Source organism: Cucumis melo, chromosome 11 (genome assembly GCF_025177605.1).
Source record: "Cucumis melo cultivar AY chromosome 11, USDA_Cmelo_AY_1.0, whole genome shotgun sequence".
Taxonomy (NCBI): Eukaryota; Viridiplantae; Streptophyta; class Magnoliopsida; order Cucurbitales; family Cucurbitaceae; genus Cucumis; species Cucumis melo.
The window spans coordinates 20,099,612-20,122,975 of record NC_066867.1 but is presented as its reverse complement, the minus strand read 5'-3'; the positions used below and the strand labels follow the sequence as shown (position 1 = coordinate 20,122,975).

Sequence of the window (23,364 nt, the reverse complement as noted above, 5' to 3'; positions counted from 1 at the left end):
ATGGTCAACCCTTAATTTAGAAAAATTTAAGGTTTTATCCAGAATTTACTTTAATTTGAGGATAAAAATTTAAGTTTGATGATGGTTTGATTTGATTTTAATAATTTGGAATGACCAATTTTAACATGAGATAATTGAATTTTAATTTCATTTTAAAAATTAAAATGTTAAAATATGTTTGAATATTTTAAAAGTGAAATCCGAGATTTTATTCAAAAATAAAATATCATAAGATAATTGAATTTTAATTTTATTTATTATTAAAAAAAATAAACCTTTCCAAATCCTATTAGGAATTGAATTTTAATTTTATTTATTATTAAAAAGGAAATTAAAACCTTTCCAAATCCTATTAGGAATTGGATTTTAATTTTATTTATTATTAAAAAGAAATTAAAACCTTTCCAGATCCTATTAGGAATTGGATTTTAATTTTATTTATTATTAAAAAGAAATTAAAACCTTTCCAAATCCAACTTCTACTGGGGAACGATCGGGCTTTTGCCGTCAGATCCACCGCCCTGGTAGGAGCGATCGGGCACCATCATCATTTGGAGAGGTGATACTGCCGTCAGCGATCCAACTTCTATCGGGGGACGATTGGGCTTTTACCGTCAGATCCACCGCCCTGGTAGGAGCGATCGGGCACCATCATCATTTGGAGAGGTGATATTGCCGTCAACGATCCAACTTCTATCGGGGGACGATCGGGCTTTTGCCATCAGATCCAACCCCTGGTAGGAGCGGTCGGGCACCATCGTCCTTTGGAGGGGTGATACTGCCGTCAACGATCCAACTTCTATCGGGGGACGATCGGGCTTTTGCCGTCAGATCCACCGTCCTGGTAGGAGCGATCGGGCACCATCGTCATTTGGAGAGGTGATACTGCCGTCAGCGATCCAACTTCTATCGGGGGACGATCGGGCTTTTGCCGTCAGATCCAACCCCTGGTAGGAGCGATCGGGCACCATCGTCCTTTGGAGAGGTGGAGGCAAAATTGTACCATCGACGTCTTCTTAGGGAAGCAATGGTAAAGTTGCACCGTTGTCGTCCTCTCAAGGCATAACATATTAGAAATGAGGTAGAGTTTATTTTTAATTCTATTTATTGTTGTTGTTGTTGTTGTTGTTGTTCTTATTATTATTATTATTATTATTATTATTATTATTATTATTATTATTATTATTATTATTATTATTATTATTATTATTATTATTGTTATTATTATTATTATTGTTATTATTATTATTATTGTTATTATTATTATTGTTATTATTATTACTGTTATTATTACTGTTGTTATTATTACTGTTGTTATTATTACTGTTGTTATTATTATTACTGTTGTTATTATTCTTACTGTTGTTATTATTCTTACTGTTGTTATTATTCTTACTGTTGTTATTATTCTTACTGTTGTTATTATTCTTACTGTTGTTATTATTCTTACTGTTGTTATTATTGTTGTTGTTGTTATTATTATTGTTGTTATTGTTATTATTATTGTTGTTATTATTATTGTTGTTATTATTATTGTTGTTATTATTATTGTTGTTATTATTATTGTTGTTATTATTATTGTTATTATTATTATTGTTATTATTATTATTGTTATTATTATTATTGTTATTATTATTATTGTTATTATTATTATTGTTATTATTATTATTGTTATTATTATTATTGTTATTATTATTATTGTTATTATTATTATTGTTATTATTATTATTATTATTATTATTATTATTATTATTATTATTATTATTATTATTATTATTATTATTATTATTATTATTATTATTATTATTATTATTATTATGCTTGAAGAAGACAATACTTTTAAATTTAAATTGAAGAAGAATCCTTTGAGCTTGAATATGAGAATACATCGATGAAACCTTCGATCTTGTACAAAAAAAAAATAACAGTGCAATCCTTAAAGTCGGTGGAGCACTGGTGAAGTCTTCAGTCTTGCATTTGAATGGTTCTTTATGAATAATTTTTTGAACTCGAATTTGAAGAAACATCAACAAAGCCTCAAAATTTGATTTTGAGGAACTTCTAATCTTCTGTGATCTTAAATTTTAAGAAACATTAACAAATCCCCCGAATTTGATTTTGAGCAACTTCTAAACTTGGCGATGGAGTGCTGAACTTCAAAAGAATGATGCCACCTTATAAGTATCAACATCTTGCTCTTAATGCCACACTTTTTTTTTAATTTTGTTATATTGCCCCCATTAAGGCATCTTCAACTTTAAGTTGATATTCTTTGATGAGAACGAAGACTATCAATTGCTAATGCCATGCTTTCCATTTTTCTCAACTGAGTTTTTTTTTACTGGATTGAACTTAAAGTTTCCTTTAAGCTGCCTACGTACCCTTTATAATATAGGGATCAAGTCATAACGTAGTTCAAATTTTTTTTTTCCGCCATTCACCTTTTAAGCTCTTGTGGGCTAGGAGCACCATGCAGTTTAGGCTCTTGCGATAAGGATATTTGCATATTTAGCAACTTTTATTTTCATCAAGAATTTTCTCATCTCCTTCGTTTATGGGATTGGTGAAGATAATGAATCTTGGTTTCATGGTCAAGGAACCTTCTGTATTTATGTCAACAGACAATTTCCTCTTCATGCGTGATGGGACACGACTGTGAATCTTATCGTCATCATTTTCTTCATGAAATGGTTTTGCCTTCAAAGATTTCATCTCTCTTTGTTGTTGATCGTTTGTCATCTTTAGACGATCAAAAGCAGATGTTGAAGGTCGATGTTTCTTTGATGTGGAGATGTTTAACCTTTTGAAAGTTGAAGTTCGAGCGTAAGTAGACGTTGGACATTGGTTTTCTTCTTCTTTTGTGGCCATACTCAATCTTTGAAAGACTGAAGATCGAGTAGTTAAAGGCTTGATACGATCAAAGACAGAAGTCCTTTGCTTAATTTCATTTGAATTGTCTACTTCTTCATAAGAATCATAATTGTTGTCGACTTCTACTATGCTGGTAGTATGACATGCAGTGACTTCTAGTATTTCTTCTGGATGATCCTCAAGGAAACTTCTTGGGAAGAATTCTGCCAAAGTTATGGACTGTCGAGGTTGGAGGCAGTCTTCGTCTTTTCCTTTGATGGGCTTAGGCTTCCACATCTTCTTGTTCCTTCTTCCCTTCTTTTTATGGGAGATGTTCCCTTTTGAATGCTTTTGATGGAAGTGCGACTTCGTTTGAACGGAACTTGTTTGTCTCTCTTTTTTATGAGCCACGACTATCCATTCTTCGCCTTCATCCTCAATTGGCTCTTCTTTGTTTTGAGAGTTCGACGTCATGATCTTTTGCTGGAATCGAACAAGTATAGGTTCGAAAGTCCCAAATTGAATCAAACTTTCCCTTTGTTCATAAAGCAGTATTGATGGCGAAACACTTGAAGTCATATTGACTGCAACATGATTTGTTTGAGCTACTTCATCAATATCCAGCTCAATCTTATTTTCACGAGCCAACTTTAGAATTAACTTCTTCAATACGAAGCACTTTTCAACAGGGTGACTAATGACCCGATGATACTTACAGTAGTTAGGATCATCTACTTTTCCTGCTTGCTCCGGTCATTTACATTTTGGCAACTGAATAAGTTGCTTCTCAATTAATTGCTCCAACATGTCTGCAACATCAGAGTCAGGAAAGGGATAAACTTTTTTTTGTCTTTCTCTAAGAGTTGGGCGTCGTTTTTCATCGCCATCATGATTTCTTTCATATTTTCTTTCTTTTCTTTTAGAGAAAGATTTCAATGGAGTCTCTTGGACAACCATAGACTCGTTTAGGACACTATTTGCAATCTTTTTAGTGTCATTGATTTCATTCTTGTCACACCTCGTTCTTTGAACCAAGAAATCTTTTGCTCCTCTGTTGGTTATACTCAACTCCATATCATGGGCGCGAGTTGCCAATTCTTCAAACGTGCGAGGTTTTATTCCCTGTAAAATATAGAGAAGTTCCCAGTGCATACCTTGGGTGCATATTTCTACTGCAGACAATTCTGTGAGCTTGTCTTTACAATCCAGGCTTAGAGCTCTCCATCGGTTTATGTAGTCGATGACTAGCTCTCCCTTTCGCTGTTTTGTATTTGTTAACTCCATCATGCTGACGACACGCCTAGTGCTATAAAAGCGGTTGAGAAACTCTATTTCCAACTGCTCCCAACTATCAATTACTTCTGGCTCTAGATCAATATACCACTTGAAAGCATTTCCTTTTAAGCTTCGAACGAACTGCCTGACTAGTTGGTCTCCTCTTGATCCTGCATTTTCGCATGTTTCGACAAAGTGGGCGATATGCTGCTTTGGGTTGCCCTTTCCATCGAATTGCTAGAATTTTGGAGGTTGGTACCCAAGTGGCATCCTCAAGTTGTCGATTCTCTTGGTGTACGGCTTAGAGTACATGAAAGAAGTTTGCGGTGGTCCTCCATACTGAGCTCTAATGGAATTCGCGATCATATCCTGTAGCTGTTGAACTGAGAGAGAAGCAACAGAAACTGATTGTTGTTGTGGTTGATTTTCCTGCACCACATTCTTCCCTTTATCAGTAGCTTTGATAACATGAGTTTGACTTAACTCACCAGTTTCGCAAACCTTCATTTGATCTTTCAAGGCGGCGATTTCATGATCTCGCTCCTCAACAACTTTCATTAGGAAATTTATTTTTCTCTCCATCTCTGCCATGGTTGCCTCAGCTGTCACATCTACCATCATGACAGACACTACTTCAAGGTGTGATTCTTTGTCTGATAGATTAGAAGCAGGCGTAGAGTTGTCGAACAAAGGATTATCTCTGATGATGATCCCGCCTTTAGGAGATTCTATCAGTTGTTCCAAACTTTTCTTCTTGAGGACAAAACCTTGTTCTTGTTCTTGCATGCTTCTCTTTAAGTGACTTTGGGTGACAAGTCCAATGTAAGAGTCACTTGCAGCAGAAGATTTGGATGCAGCCTTATTTGTTGCCATTGATTTTCTTGTAGTTGGATGACGAGAGAGAGATGAGAGGTAGAGAGGTCCCACTGGGCGTGCCAATTTGTTCACACGAGATTTCCGAAGAAATTTGATTCGTGGAGTTGAATTTGTGTTGATGTTGTATTTATGTTGATTTGATGCGATGTGGTTCGATCTCTAGAATTTGATCCTCTGACTCTCTCTCGTCTGGATGCTTACGCTTGATTTGAGAAAGTGAAGCACATGATGTTCTTGAAGTTGGAGTCTTGGAAGAAAGCTTGTATCTTCGAAGAAGCTTCAATCTTCGAGGGTGTTCTTGAAGTTGAAGACTTGGAAGAAAGTCTTTTTAAATAAAAATTAAATTCTATTTTTCTAATGGCTCTCATGCCACCCATATAATCATCAATTCAGACTTAGTTCTTTTAGTTATGAATTGATAACCATGGGACATTTAAAAAATATCAAACAAAAACTTTTGTTGTGTGAACATAATCATTTTTATGGGTGTTGTAGGGTGCTAATACCTTCCCTACACACAACTGACTCCCGAACCTTAAATCTGAATTTAAGTAGACCAATTTTTTTTGTGGTGACCAATCACACCTTAATATGATTGGTGGCGACTCCAAACCTTTTAAATATTAAAGATTAAATGATTGGGGATGTCAGCCGCTCCGCGTCGCGATCACGTCGCGACATGTATTATATATTGTTTATCTCTATTTTTTGATAAATAGTTTAAAGAATAAATAATGTGAAAGAGTTAAATTTATTTTTGACATTGTTCACACGAGATTTCCGAAGAAATTTGATTCGTGGAGTTGAACTTGTGTTGATGTTGCATTTATGTTGATTTGATGCGATGTGGTTCGATCTCTAGAATTTGATCCTCTGATTCTCTCTCGTCTGGATGCTTACGCTTGATTTGAGGAAGCGAAGCACATGATGTTCTTGAAGTTGGAGTCTTGGAAGAAAACTTGTATCTTCGAAGAAGCTTCAATCTTCGAGGGTGTTCTTGAAGTTGAAGACTTGGAAGAAAGCTTGGATCTTCAAAGGAGCTTCAATCTTCGAAGGTGTTCTTGAAGTTGGAGACTTGGAAGAAAGCTTGGATCTTCAAAGGAGCTTCAATCTTCGAAGGTGTTCTTAAAGTTGAAGACTTGGAAGAAAGCTTGTATCTTCAAAGGAGCTTCAATCTTTGAGGGTGTTCTTGAAGTTGGAGTCTTGGAAGAAAGTTTGTATCTTCAAAGAAGCTTCAATCTTCGAGGGTGTTTTTGAAGTTGGAGTCTTGGAAGAAAGTTTGTATCTTCAAAGAACTTTGATCTTCGAGGTTGGTTGACTTCAGGAGTTGAGGAGGCTTCTATCTCTTGGGAGAATCCTCTCTAGACCTTATGGAGTCAAAAAATTTCAACCCCCACAAATGAAGAGAACTCCTCTATTTATAGAGTTCCCTGGTGGGCTTTTATGGACTTGAGTCTGCTCTAGTCCATGGACCATACCCATGGGCTCAATCACATGGATTTGGGTCATATTTTATTTTAGGCTAAATTAAGCTTATTTTTGGGCTCAATTGAATTTTAGCCTAAATTTCTTATTCAACAGACATTATTTTAGGAATATGAGGTAAAATTTAAATTCAAATTGACGATTTTAGGAGATGATATAAAATATAAATTCAAATTGTTATTAAAAATATGTATTATGTATTATTTAAGATTTGATAATTAGTATGAAATATAAAGAATCCGAAGGTATTGAATTTACGTTTGCTATTATTTTATGGGTATTATCTAAAATTTAAATTCAAATCGTCACTAAATATATGTATCTTGAATTATAGAAATATAAAAAATTGTTAATTAATTTATTTAAATCCTAATAATTCGTAAATCTAGTCTAAACTAGAGCCTTATATTGGAGATGTTGGTACAATCTTCTCCGGCAAAAAAAATATCATATTTAGTTAAGATTTTTCAAAAATGAATGTTGTTTACAAATACAATATTCTATTCGTGATATGTGGTATTTTATATCGAGAGGAATTGACCTTTGTAAAGGGGTATAATCGGGCAAAAAAAGTTAAAAAAAAATCTTCAGCAGCCAATTTTATTATAAATCAAATTATTTTTTAGATTTGTTATTTTTCTGTTTGCTATCGATTATTTTTGCTATTTATATGGTTTTCTCTTCATTTTATTTATTTTTTTCAAATTTTCAAAATTTAGTTCACCAAAATAATGTAGATTAAAAAATAACAAAAATAAATTTGAATTTAAAAGAAAAAATAACTATTGCATCTTTTAAAAGCTCATAACGTTTTTTATATATTAATCTAATGTAAAAAGAACTTTGTGCAATAAATAAGCATAAAGTATGTTATTATGAGTATGCTTGAATTTTAAAATGAATATATCACCTAAGAACAACAATTATGCACAAACTACAAAGACTACCGATTTACTTCTAGTAAGGGTAATGAAAAACGTTAATTTTAAAATTTTAACATTTAGTTAAAAAGAAATATATATAATTTATAGCTAATTGATGCATATTAAAGTGTTTATACGATACATTTTAGATCAAAATGCATAAGTTACAAGAGTAAAAGTGACAAAACTGAAAATAGCTCTAGAAAGTATGTTGATCCAAAAGCAAGTTCAACCGATCACCGAAAGTTTATTCTAATTTAGCTTTAGAGAGTAAAAATTCATCCATCCTACTAACTAAAAGATTTCACACTTTTATTATCTAATAGTTTTAGTGTCACAATAGTGCATGTAGCAACATCATGAGTTACATGGATCACTTTTTTCTCTCCCTAAATGAATTTATCTTCATATTACAAGAAAGTAGGTCTTTCTTCCATTTTTTGCACCATCGAAAAGATGTAAAAGACAAAATAATAAATATTGTAATACTAATTATTATAAAGCAACGATTTTCTATTAATTTTGTCTTATTCAACCACAATAATTATAGTAAACTAGGTATTTACTTGATTATATCAAAGCTTTAACCAGCAAATGCGTTATTTCACGTTTATTAAGTCAAAACTAATGCCTATTTTATACTTAAATCATACGTGAAAATGAGAACAATGGAAATGAAGTATAGCAGTCTAAAATGTACAACTTAAAAACGTAATAAATCAAAAGCAATAAAAAGTCTAACTCTATTTCATTATATTTAATCTTGTTTATTATACAGTAATTATAATTAAACATTACCTAACTTCTATTTTAAAATCAAAGTTTGTTGTCTCATCAAGCAGTGCATACTTGAACGATCAGAATTAGCGAAGGATAATTTGGACGGCAGGATGATTTAAACGTGGCATATGGGCTTTTTCAATCGGGTAAATTGATTGTACTTTCCAAGCATTTAGAAGCGACTGGACAAAGGTTCACTTAACCGAGTTCAAGTTTTAGCCAATTAAATCCCTCCACGCCTGCACCAAGTCAACATTTTCCAACTACTAAAAGTGAATGTGGCCCATGTGTACAAAAAAGTCCATTTTTTTTTTGTGTAGAATCTGGATCTATTCAAAAGTTGAGAATGGTCTTAGCCGTCCGATTATTATTATTTTATTTTATTTCATTTGTTTTTTTAATCAAGGTTACGGTGTAGGTTTGATCATCAAGGAATTGGGTCCCTTAATTTTGGACCGGTTTGATTTGTTTGACTCAAATTACGTTTCTGACCGAATCCAATCAACTATTCTCACTTTTTAATTTTTCGTCCCTAATATTTTTATATTTGAATGCATTTTTAAACAAATTAATTTTAAAAACATTACATTTGGAATAATTGTTTAATTTTTATTTCTAAAATGAATTTAAAAGGTTGGAAGTACAATTAAACTCTCGATTTTTCACAAATTAATAACTAAATACTTCGAATCACTATGAAATTCAAACAACAAAATTTTGGTGAAAATTGTGCCATATACGAGCAAAACTTAACCTAATTTTTATTGAATACTTAAAAAAACAGGAAATATTAAATAAATATAAAATGCGTTTGTAAGCTTGTATTTTAAAGTTGGTTAAGACGAATTGTTTATTTTTTAGTTTATGTAAAATAAGGAACGAAACATTTGTCTTGAATTATGATTTTTTTATATAGCTTAGTTATAAATATATTTTGCCATTCTTCCATACCAGGTATCTTTTTTAATACCTTAATATTAAGGTTGTGTTATTTAAACATTAGGTAGACTTCTATATTATAATATTGTTGTTGTTGAAACATTTTTATAAAGTAAGATATTAGGTTTAGTTTATAGGTTTTGAATAATGATTTTTTATTTTCCAATTGACTTGAAAATAGAAAGAATAAAACTTAATTCAGATCAAAATATAGTAAAAAAAAAAAAAGAAAGAAAAAAAATGCCGTACGAATATAAATAAAAATATATAACAATAATAATAATAATAATAAAAATTACATGAAATTTAAATTAACAAAAATGGAGAGAAATGTCCAACATAAATTTTACTTAAAAAATGTGATTAGGTTATTTAAAATAATACTAAAATGAGAGAATAAAAAGACAAATTTACCAAATAAATTTAAATGAGCGCAAGGTAGATCTAAATTGTTAACCAACAAATATACTAAATAAATTAAATCGAGTGGTCTACGAAAGCAATGGAGGAAGTGATGTGACACGGAGAGGAAAAGGGAAATAAAACAATAAAATGTCAATTAATTAACATTTAATTATTGTTGCCGTCGCTAATTACCCTTTTGCTTTTCCATACAAATAACGATTAGGTATTAGAGTTAAATGCACTTCAAAATGGCCCCCACAATTATTTTATTTGTAAATTTGGACCTGACCCAGCCCCCATCCCCCTCCCCCTTCACCCAAGCCCACTTTTACCAATTCTTCCCCCGCGCCGCCCAAATCGCATGACTCCCATTGTTTACGCCCTGACCTTGACTCACGGCTGCCGTGTTGGCTAATTCACCCAGCCGCCTCGTAGTCTCGAATTAGTTTATAATTTTTAAACTTACAACTTTTTATTAAACAACAATTATGTAAATAAAAATTATTGACAAATTAAAAAAACTTTAAATTTTCATCAAACCCGAAAATAATAGTTTGAAGGAATGGATAAAACGTTTTAAAGTTAAGAAAGAAAACTCGTTATGGTTAAAAGAAAAAAAGATTAAAAGAGTATGTATTTTCGTTACCCAATTAGGTCGAAGGAGTTGAAAGTTTAATTACGAATTAAAAAAGAATCAAAATGGGATTAGGAGTGTAATTTAACAAGAAAAAAGAAGAAGAAAAATCTTGCTCTCTTCCGGTATCTCTTCCTTTCTCTTTCTTGAGTCTTCGTTTTTCTTGATGGAAGCATTCTCTCTCACGGAGGCGATTATGGAAAGATATTTTCAACATCACGGCGAGACTTGGCTGGCGAACACGCAAAGATTTTGGAGGATTTGATGCGATTTTGTTTCCCTTTGTTTGTTTCTGTTTGTTGTAGGCGGTTATTTTTAGAGATTTTTTTGTTTGGGTTGAGAGATTATGGAGGAACATAACAATGGCGGCTCCTTTCGGAGTTTGATCGACTTGGTGAACGATGTTGCTTCAATCTCTGACTTCAGGTACGCGGTCAGAAAGCAGTATTGTAATTTAGCTAGGCGACTGAAGCTGTTGATCCCAATGTTTGAAGAGATGAGGGATATGAAGCAACCGTTGCCGGATGATACCGTTAAAGCTCTTGCTTCGTTGAAGGAAGCTCTGGAATCGACGAAGGAGTTGCTTAGACATGGGAGCGAGGGGAGCAAGATTTATCTGGTGCGTTTACTTCACTCTTTGTGTGTTATTTGTTTGATTAGCGTGGCTTTTTCTGTTCTATGATGTTGCGAATTGGTGAATTTCATTCGGAATTAGAGTTTTCTCTTTTCTTGTTTTGGATATCTGTTTGGCTAAGTGGAGAATGATAGAATTCGAACGCGGATTATCGGCTATTGTGATTTTCAGAAGCTACTTACCTTCGCTTTTTCGGAACATAACATTTTGATTGGGTTGATAACTGGGATTTTACACTTCTTGAAATAATGTTTTGATCGTCGCCTTCCATTAAAAGAGAATCGCGGTTCAGCCACACCTGTGCTAATGCTTTAAATTTAATTCGATCAGGCGACATTTATGCTGCGATTGTTGCACTATGGAACGATGATTTGGGGAAATTCGAGTTCAAACATTGGTCTAAGTTAGCAGCCGAGTTTGGCTCTTTTGTTTTGCAATGTCTTCAACTAAGTATTAATTTATAAATAATGCCGGTTACATTGTGATTTTCGATTTCTTTAGGTTTTACTCTACGTGATCTGGACTTGATTTTAAGCTTGCGTGACTATATGATTTCGGTTGCGCCTAAATTTTAAATTTATTCTTAATTGGTCGTAGTTTCTGAATATTAGGAAAATCGATGTGAGATGAATGTCAGCAGTAAATCAAGATAATTTCTCCTTTCTTTCTTTATCAACGCATTATTTTATTTTTGTTCTACTGACCTTGATCTAATATGTATCTCAACTTAAACTGCAGGCCTTGGAGAGAGAGCATATTTTGAATCAATTTCACAAGGTGACAGCAAGACTGGAGCAAGCTCTGAATGAAATTTCACATGAAGCTCTTGACATATCCGATGAAGTCAAGGAGCAGGTAGACGATTTATCATTGCTCTTTTTCTTTTTATTCTTAATATCTTTGAAATGATGTCCTAGAAAGGAGACTATAAAGTTAAGAATATTGTATTTCTTCACTCATGGAACTTGTTTACTACCACTTTTGCTGTTGAAAGATTAACTTCAAATCTTTACCGATTGAATCGTGTGCCATGGAAGTAGATGCTTAACAATTAGGTATTACCTCAGTGTTTTCATCAACTTGTTTTCTTCCATATGTTTTTTTCGCTGATGGGTTTGTAATGGATTCTAATCCGGTCTATATTTGGATTGAGGGCTCTGGGGTCGGTTTGTAATCCCTATAACATTCTCTTCCTAAAATTTTCAACCCAGTTCCTTTCTACTATTTTCACGCTTCACAATCCTATTCCAAATTCTTAACGTTTCATTGTAATCCCGAGTACATTTCAACCATCCAAACAAACTCTAAAAATATTATGAGATTTGAATGCCCTATAAAAGTTTTATACCGATATATGCATATCTAACTCTTTCTGCATCCAGGTTGACCTTGTTCTCTCTCAATTCAAAAGGGCTAGAGAAAGGAATGACACACAAGATGCTGAGCTGTATGTTAACCTGAACTCTCTCTATAACAACAGAGATGTTGCTACCGATCCTTCTGTCTTGAAAGGATTGGCTGAGAAGTTGCAATTGATGGATATAGCTGATCTTACTCAAGAATCTCTTGCTTTACATGAAATGGTTTCGGCTAGTGATGGAGATCCAGGAGGGAGATTTGAGAAAATGTCAATACTATTGAAGAGAATAAAAGATTTTATGCTAACTGAAAACCCTGAATTTGGTGCTTCTTCAAAAGAACAGAGTCATCCTCGCACTGGTGGACAAGCATCTGCTCGTAAGAAAGATATATCGTCCCTTCACATACCTGAAGACTTTCGATGCCCCATATCCCTAGATTTGATGAAAGATCCCGTCATTGTCTCTACAGGGCAGGTATTTACATATTTTGTTGCCTAATTCTTACCTCTAGTTGAACGTAGTTTTCTTCTCTAGACGAGAAGTAGGTTGCTACCACAAACCACCATCCCAGTTGTGTGGGATATCAAATCTTTAACCTTAGGGGAGGTACTAGGTCTCTTGCTTAGATTGACTCAATTATGTAGTGTCTACTAGATGATACTCAATGAAAATTAGAACATCTATTGAATAGTCTTACATTTTCTTCAATGGTTAGATGTTAAGTTGTTATTTTTTGGGACTCTCAATTTAGTTCCTGAATACATCAAATAATTTTCCTGGAGAAATGAGAGGCCAAGATATGAAGCTGCATCGAGGATTGATTTTTATCTCTTAGTCCTATTTAGACTTCACTTACAAGTTGATACTCTATGTATAACTCTCAATTTAGTCTTCTATTGAATTTTTTGCATCCATCACTAGGAATAAAACTGAACATGTTGATCATGCTCCAAATTTTCCTAATGCAGTTTCCTTCTTCTTTTTGGTAGACCTATGAACGTGGTTTCATTGAGAAGTGGCTGGCAGATGGACACATGACATGCCCAAAAACTCAACAAGTTCTCACTAGCAAAATTCTTACACCAAATTATGTTTTACGTAGTCTCATAGCTCAATGGTGCGAGGTCAATGGGATCGAACCACCACAACGTTCCAGCAGTTCTCAGCCAATTGAGTTGACTCCAGCTGAACGCTCTAAGTATGAAGCTCTACTCCACAAACTCACATCAGGTAACATTGAAGACAAGCGATCTGCTGCTGGTGAGATTCGCCTTCTAGCCAAACGCAATGCAAATAATCGTGTAGCCATAGCTGAAGCTGGTGCAATCCCTCTTCTTGTTGATCTCCTTTCAACAACAGACCCCCTCACTCAAGAACATGCTGTGACAGCATTACTTAACCTATCAATTTGTGACAATAATAAGAGAAGCATCATGGCCTGTAGGGCTGCGCCTGCCATAGTCCATGTGCTGAAGTGGGGGAGTATGGAAGCACGTGAAAATGCTGCTGCTACTCTTTTCAGTCTCTCTGTTGTAGACGAGTATAAAATAATGATCGGCGCATCGGGTGCCATTCTTCCACTTATTGCACTACTTAATGAAGGTACTCAAAGGGGGAAGAAGGATGCTGCAACCGCTCTATTCAACTTATGTTTCTTCCAAGGGAACAAGATAAAGGCAGTCAGGGGCGGTGTTGTTTCCATACTAATGCAGCTGTTGACAGAATCTAGAATAGGGATGGTAGATGAGGCCCTAGCAATATTGGCCATACTGGCCAGCAATTCCGAAGGACGAGCTGCAATAGGAGCAGCCGAATCTGTCCCCATTTTAGTAAATCTCATTGGAACAGGATCCCCTAGGAATAGGGAAAATGCAGCTGCAGTTTTGGTGCATCTTTGCATGGGAGACAAACGACATCTTGTCGAAGCAAAGGAGCTTGGAGTGATTGGTTTGCTTATGGATATGGCAGAAAATGGAACAGACCGAGGTAAGCGAAAAGCAACCCAATTGCTTGACCAAATAAACAGGTTTACAGAGCTGCAGAAAGAGGCTGAGGTTCAATCTCAGTCTCAATCCCAGCCGTTAATACCACCACCTTCCGCAATCGGCAACGTTGAAAGCTGACCAGGTTTTTTCTTCCCATTGTCTTTCTCATTGTTGGGTTTCTTTCTTTATTTCATCATACACATCGAAGGAGTGCAGCTCTTGTTCATGGAGGTGGAAGATCACCAGCTAAACTTAATCTGTAAATTATAGATTCCTTCTTTTAATTTGAGCGAGAGGAACTTAACTTCCATGGATGATCATGAGACTACATTACTAGGAAGTAGAACAGTGTTCATCCTCAAAATCTGAATGAAGAGAGAGAATTTGTAAATTGATGTGATGATTATAAATCGAATATAAACTGCACTACTGCAGTGTATTTGGGCAAATTAATTAGCCGACAATTTTGAATCACTTTTCTAAATATTTTACTACTGCTTCATAGAATTGGGTTTGCCGATGAAGGAAATAGGCAGCCGCCGGCCAACAGCCCCGCCTTGCCGACACGTCGTTTCAGCGTTGCCTTGTGAAGATGATTGATGAAAATTGTGGGTAAGTAAGTAACGTATGATTTCTGGAAGTTGAGTGGGCAAGTCAATGTACGACGCATCGCATGGTACGTTGACTTAAATCTGAATTTCACTTTTCCCTACTTTTTTGTTGGCACATTTTCCCCCCATTAATTAGCTATAAATAATTACTTAAATTATCTACGCATATACTAAGCAAATTAAATTTAGGTTTAAATGTTTTTTTTTTTAATCTTTTGGTTCATTTTCTTTTTTAACTTTAAAAAATGACTAATTATATCTCTTACAAGTGAAATAAAAATGAAAATAAATGATCAAAACCATCTATTTTCATTGAACATAAACCAAAATAATATTTAAACTTGAATGGCCTGAAATTTTTAAAAAAGAAAATTTGGGAAATTGGGCAACCGTGCTTGTGCTTTCTCATTCAGGTGATAAATCTATTTTGAAATGTTAATTGAATTTATTTAATTAAAAACAAAAAGAGGAAATTTGGGCTTTTTAATAAACTTTTGCCTTTTCTTTTTCTTTTTCCTTTTTAAATGGTTTGTTCTTTATTTAACCCTTTTTATTTTCCAAAACAACATCATTATTTCTTTGACCAGAAGACCAATTATACCCATCTCAACACGATTGGAATGCCATTTGAACTTATACCGTTATTATTATTTATTTAGAAAAGAAAAAGTCATTAATTGAATAGATGATTGAATTTTGAAAAAGTAATTTTACAGAACAGACTTTGCTTAGATGATGTATACCCTATATTTAGATATGTCTTATAGACTTTTTTTTTCTTCTCTCTATTCTTTTTATAATTCCATATTACACATATGAAATATGAGTGAAGATTTGAAACTTTCGCCAATAAAAAGGTATTTATTGATATTATTAAGTCTGTGTCTCATGTTGACTAACCTTAAAGAACAAAATAAAATACCTTTTATGAAAACACGCACATCTTTTTTTGGGTATACGACGAACCAAAATTTTATTGCAAAACATCTTAGGCTTGTGGCTTGTAGGAAAGATGAATCATTTGAGAGGCCAAAATAATTTGTTTGTGATGTCTAATATACATTAAATAATGTTAATTTGGGCAGTAGGAAAATTCAGCATGCCAAATTCGAAAGATGTTAGAACTATGCATAAGTGGTCACAGTCTTTTGACCACTGGAGAAAATGGAGAAAACAAACTTTTTACCTTGTAAGAAAGAAGAAGAATTAATTATGAATGTTTGTTGTGGCATGTATTGGTACGTACAAGGGCCTAAAGGTGTTCGAAGAAATTAAAGTACCAATTTATAGACGAACAAATCAACAAGACCAAACTAACATTCACATTGAACGACATAGACCATAGTTAATCGAGCATTTACATTGATCAAAATTATCATAAAACAAAACAAAATCTGAATGATGAGAAGGTATTTGAAATATTAGTATTTAAATAAGAAAAATGGAGGAAGAGACAGAGAGATAGAGAGGGAAATTGGCTTTTAAAACCAAAAGCCAAAGCAAGAACAATATAGGATTAGGTATAAAAGAAAAAGAAAAAGAAAAGAAGAGCAAAGAAAAGAAAAGAAAAGAAAAAAAGAAAAGAGAAAGAGAGAGCGTAAGCGTGTGGGTCAGTCCATGAAAAAGCCATAAATTTCCGTGCCCATAATTTCCTTTGATTGCTCTTTATCCCTCACTCCCACTGCTCTTCCCCTTTGCTTTTTTATTATCTATCTCTCTTTCATTTCCTTTCTTTTCTCTGTCACCCATTTCCATTCGCATCTTTACAATCACTAAAGCTATGTTTGGGAAGGAATCGAGGCGTCAGGATGACTGACGAATCGACGATGAAATAGAAATGAGATGTTGAAGTGTTTTTGTAAAATCCTGCAAACAAAATGATCGGTTTGGTATTATAAATTAGACCTAATATGTTGAATTAATACAAACACATGGACTTTGTATTACATTACATTATATACTTATTCTAACGTCAAAAGCTCATCCGCCACACTCTTTTTCCATAAATATTTGAGTGTTATTTACATCAATAGCCCATTTCCCCTATCATTGTTATCAGCTCTTGTAACATTGTTAGTATTTATCACGTCATTGGATGATATATTATTTTATTTTATTAGTTTCACACTATCACAAAATCAACAATTAAGCATTACAAAAACGTATAAAGATCAACACAAAAATATACGTAGTTCAGTAACAGTATATTAGCTATGTCTACTGGATAAAGGAAAAACAATTTATCATAGGGAATTTTTCAGAATATAAACAAATTCAAAGTTATGTTCAAAAAACTAGATTTTTCGTAACGCCACAGAACGAACTCAAGACATTCCAAAGTAAAAAATGAAGATATTATGCTCTAACAAACCACTCTCACAAATCTTTTTTCTTTGTTTGCCACTTTATTCCCTTCCCCTTCCATTGTGTTGACAGCTTTTGTTCTTCCTCTTTTGAAAAAAATAAAATAAAGCACTTTCAAATTCCCACCCAAAAAACCAAATCCTCAATCAAACCCCTTAGTAATAGTACTCTTCTTATTTTATCATTCATTTTCTTTACTACATATTAATCATTCTTATATATATATTTGAAATAAAGTTGGCAGAATCTTCTCTCTCTCTCTCTCTCTCTCTCTCTCTCTCTCTCTCTCTCTCTCTCTCTCTCTCTCTCTCTCTCTCTCTCTCTCCCTCTCTCTCTCTCTCTCTCTCTCTCTCTCACACACACACACACACACATATATATATTATATCTTTTTCTCTTTTATTTTACGTCCTCATCATCCCATGCATTCAATTAATATATTTTTATGTGCTCTTTTTATTTTTATTTTTTGGATAAAATAAAAAAGTATATATAATGGAACAACCAAACAATTAATACATCATCATTTTCATATGAGACACAGACAGACACAGAATTTTTCTTCTAGAATTTACTCATTCATATATTCACTTCTACTTTCTTTTCTCTCTTGGTTTTCCTTTTTTGAAAATATGGGATAGCTATGAATAATAATAATAACATAGCACAATTTATGGAACTATAGTATTTCCTTAATTTCTTGGTACGTTTTTGTTTTCTTCCCTCTTGTTTCAACCTACCTATCACGATAACCAACAATCACTCAAATTTTCATTTCCTTTCTTGACGTTAATGTTGACATCCAAAAATAGAAAATCTTATCAATTTAAGAGTGTTTGATCCATCAACTTTATAAGTTATAGTATCAAACAACTCGACTTTAATAGTAAACAATATTAAAGTTTACACATTTATCGAAGAACATATTTTATCGTATTTTGGCAGCCATGAAAAATTTTCCATACCATCTCCCTAATTCCATTCATGGCTTGGCATGTATTCTTTTTCTTTCTCTCTCACTCTAAAACAAAATTCTTGTTAACCCTAAATTTTATAACTTAATTGTGCCCTGACATCTTCTCCCAATAAGACATTTTCTCACTCCACATATTTTTTAATAAAAGGTTAAATTTTTAATAATTCATAAATTTAAACTTTAGCTAATTGGACCCTTTTTAACCATTTTTCTTTTTTATTTTGGAAAAATCTCCATTTTCAATTTCTATCTCCCCTAATTATTGAAATACATAATAATTCAAGGTTGAATAATCTCAATCCTCGAATTATTTCACCTTTAGTTTCTTTACTTGTTAGGAGTAAATTTGGAGTCCCAAAGGAAATAGTTAAAAAGAATTGACAAAATAAAATAAAGTTGATCACTAATCCAACTAGATTTAGTCCTAACTTAGTTATTAATTAGATTATTTTTCTTTTTTACCCATTAGAAGAAAGAATATGAACGTCATATCACATTCTTCTTATAAATACACGTAGCATGAAAAAAAAACAAATAAAACAAAATACAACTATCATTACAAAGAAAAAAAAATAAATAATAAAGTAATTAAAGTTAAAAATTAATGATGAAAAAAAGGGAGGTAAAAGAAGTAAAAGATGAAAAGAATAAGAGTGAATTTTTCTTTACCGAGGGAATAGAAATGGGGAACCACCATTAAAGAGAGTTGTGGGCTGTTTAAAGCTTTTGACAGACAACTTTTTCATAGTAGAATCAACCCTGGGACAGCGGCGACCTCCCCTTTCCCCCAACTTTACACTGCTTACGCGCAAACTATATATATATATATATATATATATATAAATTAAACTTCCATAAAATTTGTATACAAAGTATATACATGTTTGTCGATTATGAAAATTAACTGTCAAGGATTGAGTTTGAGATTTAATGACATACACTAAAATGGGAGAATAGGCTAACATAATATGAAAACAAAGAGATTAAAATATGCTATTTTAACCCTAAAAAAAACTTAGACAGAATGTGAATCATTAAGATTATTTGCTAATATAGACTCCAAGACTCCGTCCTAATTTCATTTTATGGTTAATTTCTTGATACTTTATATCATTTTTTAAATTACTACTAAATTCAGGTGTATGAGATCAAAGCTCTCTTCTCGAGCCATTAGCCCTATCTAGATTTCCTTAAAACTCAATGCTTTCATGTAAACTATCTTTTATCTTCCTAGTTTCTCTTTCTTTTGTATTTGATTTCCTGCTCTATAATAACTTAGCTAAAATATGAAGAAGGTACTAAGAGGAAGTACCTTATCGACTTTTTAAAAGGAGGAAGAAGAAAACTCAAAGATTTTCTATTGATAGATTATGCACCGACTTGAATCTATATCCCACAGTTAGTTAAGAATCGAAAGATATATATATTATAATAACATCCAACTAAAACGTCAAAATTGGTTCAAATATGAAAAACCCTAAATTCAATTACTTCCACATGTTACAATGTAAACCCAATAAAGATGATAATTTAACAATGGCACATTTGAACCTAAACAATGTCAACGAAATAATTATTCTTTTAAAAGAGATCCATTCATTCTACTGAAATTAACTCCAGATGTGTTTTGTTCATGTTCTCTACCTATTTTACTTTCCTGATTATTATTATAAGAGAGAGAGTTGAATATAATAGAAAATTTGGGAGGATAACATATGCACCCATAGCTAGCAATGGAAATTAAAACACAATATTTTATGAATTAGAGATTGTCCCAAACCCCCACTGAAAGTTAACATAATTCCCATGTTTAGTGCAGGCCAGATCATAATAACTAATAATTAAAATGTAACACTATATTAAAAATATGTGTGACATTAAACAAATAATTGGATTCTTAAAAAAAAAAACATAACAAAAGCCAATACACAACACAATAATATTGAAACTCTCTCTACATTTATTTAATTATGTTTTTTTTTCATAAATAAAAAAAGTTACATTATTTTAAATTAAAAAGAAAAAAAAATCTTACAAAAGATGGCTGCTTGAAGAAGAACTTAGAGCTGACAAATGATGATCTGTCCATGAATTTTGATGTTCACTTCCCCAAAACTGGCTGTTGTTTTGATCAATTGGTCGTAAGAAATTTGATAACATTGTTCCTTGTTCTTGGTTTTGTTCTTCATTTTTCATAGGAATTCTCGAAAACTGTGTCAGATTCTGCAGTTGTTGTTGATGAGGACAATTATTATTGTTGTTGTATTGTACCAAACCACTTGATTGTTGTAATGAGTTAGCACCAAAGTTGTTGTTGTTGACATCAATTTCTGGATATTCTGCTGCAGTTGTCGTGGTGGTCGGAGATTCAAGTCCCGCGACGAGGAATGGTTGTTGTTGAAAACGTTGCCATTGGTCGAATTCCCTGGCGGCGGTGGCAGTGGAATTATTGATGTGAATTCCAGCAAAGTTGTTTCCAAAACTACGAGAAATCTGTGATTGAAGAGATGGAATAATGTTTATCGAAGGTAATTGTAATGAAGGATGTGATGGAAAATCCCTCGTTGTATTACTACTCTCAATGTTGTTGCAATTTCTTGACATTGTTGATCTTGAATTACCTGAAGACATAAAAAAACACAATAGTGTTAAAATTTAATTATTAAAAATGTAACCTTTGTAATTTTTTCTCCTTTTATTTGTCTAAATTGTTGGGTTATGTTCGTTTAAAGACTGGAGTAATATGAAATTATAATCAATTCAAACATATAGTAAACTAATCTAAACATTAAGGACTACGAAATAATATCTTTTGAGAAATAATCATTTGTGTCTTTTATCTTATATATTTAGGAATAAACTCAAAAAACCAAAATAATATTCTAATAAAATCATAATTATTTTCGTTAATTCGAACTTTTAGGTAAATAATTACGATGTTTTAAAATAAAAGAATTGAAAAAAAAAAATTGAAGAGTTACCCAATTGAGATTGAGAGGGAGTGGGGGACTTAGATCGGTTATTAGATGTCTTCTTCTTCTTCTTGTTCTTACGAAAGCCACCGCCGACGGGGACGTTTCTAAGAGCGCCGCCGCGGGTCCAGTACCGGCGGCAGGCTTTACAGAAATGGCGCGGCTGAGAAAGGCTGTAATTGTTGAAATAGCAGAATTTTGTATTTGTTGAATCACAACGAGGGCATTTTAATGCTGCCTCCGGCTGCGGTATCATTGCTAGCCGCGCTCTATACGCCATAGAATTTGGCCGGATTCCACCTCCTCCATGACCCGTCGAAGGCGGCGGCGGTGGTAGAAATGCTGCCGGAAGCTGACGTGGATCTTGATGATCGTCGTTTGTTGCTGCTGCCTGATTCGACTAATATATATACAAATAAATTAATAAACATTTTGAAATTGGGTATATTCAAGAATAGAATTCCAAGCCCCCAAAAAAAATCCCATCTTTTTTTTTTTTTTTTGTTCTTCTTCTTTCCATAACTTTGAAAATGAAATTGAATTGAACCTTGCAAAAAGAAAAAACTTACTTGATGCCAATTTGGAGGATCTAAAAAGATTGGAAGAGAAGAGTGAGCCATAAGGGGGAATAAAATTTCCAATTTTTTCTTTTGGGGGTCTCTTTAATTATACATAAATAGAGTGGAAGAAGAGACTCACAGTAAGAGAGAGGGAAATAAAAGCAAGAGAGTGTTTAAATCTCTCACCATGTTATTATCTTTTGATATCTTTTTGTATTTATTGTGTGAAAAATTAGGGTTTCTTTCTTTTTTTTTTTTTTTTTTTTTTTTTAATTTGGTTGAGTAGGGAAGTTTCTTGGGTGTTGCCTTAGCTCTTCACCTCCTTAACTTTTCTTTTGGGTTTGTGTGCTTTAAGTGCTCAAAAAAGAGAAGTGGATGTCCTCATGCAAAGGAAAAGTGATATATATATTTATTGAATTAATAATTGTTGAATAAAAGCAAAAAAAAAAAAAAAAAGATTGTTTCTTTATGATATGGCCAATTAGTTTCTCTATTGAGAACTTGAATATTGGTGGGATCACTTCAAATAATGAAAGATTTTTCACAATTAGATAGTTTTGATGTTACTTCCTCTCCCCATTTACTGGAGTTTTCAAATAAGTTAAAACTTAGTTCATTGAATTGATCGAAGTTTTAGAAATAATGAAAGAAAAACAACGTTAAAGATTCTAAAAAAGTAAGTTTGATCGGTAATCTAAATTCTATTTGATGTGTTTTTAGATTTATATTGAACTTAGTAAATAAATACATATTTGGTAAACAATTTCGATTGTGCTTCTAAAAATTATTTTCGGGCTAGTAAAAATTTAAAAACAATATCTTTACACCTACGATGTATCTAAATTTTTAATTGTAGAAATATATTAAATAGAGATAAAAAATGGTTTAAAAATAAAGTATGATTTGTGTTATGAACTCAATCATATAATAGTAATAATAAAGTCAAAAGTGTCATAAAACATGCACATCCATAAATTATAAATTACCATTAACTAATGATAGTTTATTAACGATCTAATATTAAAGTGAAAAACTATAACTAATTTTATTGTTTATAAATATACTATCAAACCACATTTAACTAATGATGGTTTGTTAACAATCTAATATTAAAGTGAAAAACCATAACTAATTTTATTGTTTATAAATATACTATCAAACCACATTTAAAACATATTGTTTAACTTAAAATCTAAATTATTATTACAAACTTCTCCACTAAACGCATATTTAAAACAATGAAATACAGTACTTTCATTTACAATTTTATATATTTAATAGTTTTGTCAAATAGATTCAAATAATTTATAGTTATCTTGACGTAAACAATTCAACTTTAAATTGAGAGGTGTGTTAACAATATTCGAACTATACTATATGCTTTTAGATTTTTTATAAATCATATATATATACATACATACATACACACATATACATATACACACATATATACATACATACATACATACACACACATACATACACACACATACATATATATATATATATATATACATGTTTGTGCATGAATATAAATACGTATGTGTATGGATATATAAATATATATATATACGTATATGTATATGCGTGTTGACTAAATATTATATTAAGTTTAGGAGATATGTTCTCACACGACTCTTAATAGCGATGTGTCTTAGTGCATAGATAGAAGAGAAATGGTAACTGAAGTCGGTGTATTATATATTTCCTATGCAATATTAAATTTTACTAATT

The 23,364-nt window shown here is 32.5% G+C and overlaps 2 protein-coding genes across 2 annotated transcripts; one reads left to right on the top strand and one right to left on the bottom strand.

Moving 5' to 3' along the window:
• The first annotated feature begins 10,054 nt into the window (after positions 1 to 10,054).
• On the top strand, positions 10,055 to 14,621 carry LOC103490599 (U-box domain-containing protein 13). The gene is made up of 4 exons (XM_008450178.3): positions 10,055 to 10,786; positions 11,540 to 11,656; positions 12,184 to 12,636; positions 13,152 to 14,621. Exons 1-4 carry the CDS (start codon positions 10,514 to 10,516, stop codon positions 14,283 to 14,285), a joined length of 1,977 nt encoding a protein of 658 aa, XP_008448400.1. The 5' UTR covers positions 10,055 to 10,513; the 3' UTR covers positions 14,286 to 14,621.
• Positions 14,622 to 19,936: 5,315 nt separating this feature from the next.
• On the bottom strand, positions 19,937 to 21,820 carry LOC103490598 (dof zinc finger protein DOF3.6). The gene is made up of 3 exons (XM_008450177.3): positions 21,640 to 21,820; positions 21,080 to 21,470; positions 19,937 to 20,719 (listed from the first exon to the last, which is right to left on the bottom strand). Exons 1-3 carry the CDS (start codon positions 21,688 to 21,690, stop codon positions 20,130 to 20,132), a joined length of 1,032 nt encoding a protein of 343 aa, XP_008448399.2. The 5' UTR covers positions 21,691 to 21,820; the 3' UTR covers positions 19,937 to 20,129.
• Between the last annotated feature and the right edge of the window lie 1,544 nt (positions 21,821 to 23,364).

Coding starts and splice junctions, on each gene's coding strand:
- LOC103490599 (XM_008450178.3), top strand. CDS start 10,514: ATGGAGGAACATAACAATGGCGGCTCCTTTCGGAGTTTGATCGACTTG. Junction 11,657..12,183: donor CCGATGAAGTCAAGGAGCAG/GTAGACGATTTA, acceptor TTCTGCATCCAG/GTTGACCTTGTTCTCTCTCA. Junction 12,637..13,151: donor TCATTGTCTCTACAGGGCAG/GTATTTACATAT, acceptor TCTTTTTGGTAG/ACCTATGAACGTGGTTTCAT.
- LOC103490598 (XM_008450177.3), bottom strand. CDS start 21,690: ATGGCTCACTCTTCTCTTCCAATCTTTTTAGATCCTCCAAATTGGCAT. Junction 21,471..21,639: donor ATCCTCCAAATTGGCATCAA/GTAAGTTTTTTC, acceptor TATATATATTAG/TCGAATCAGGCAGCAGCAAC. Junction 20,720..21,079: donor TCCCTCTCAATCTCAATTGG/GTAACTCTTCAA, acceptor TTATGTCTTCAG/GTAATTCAAGATCAACAATG.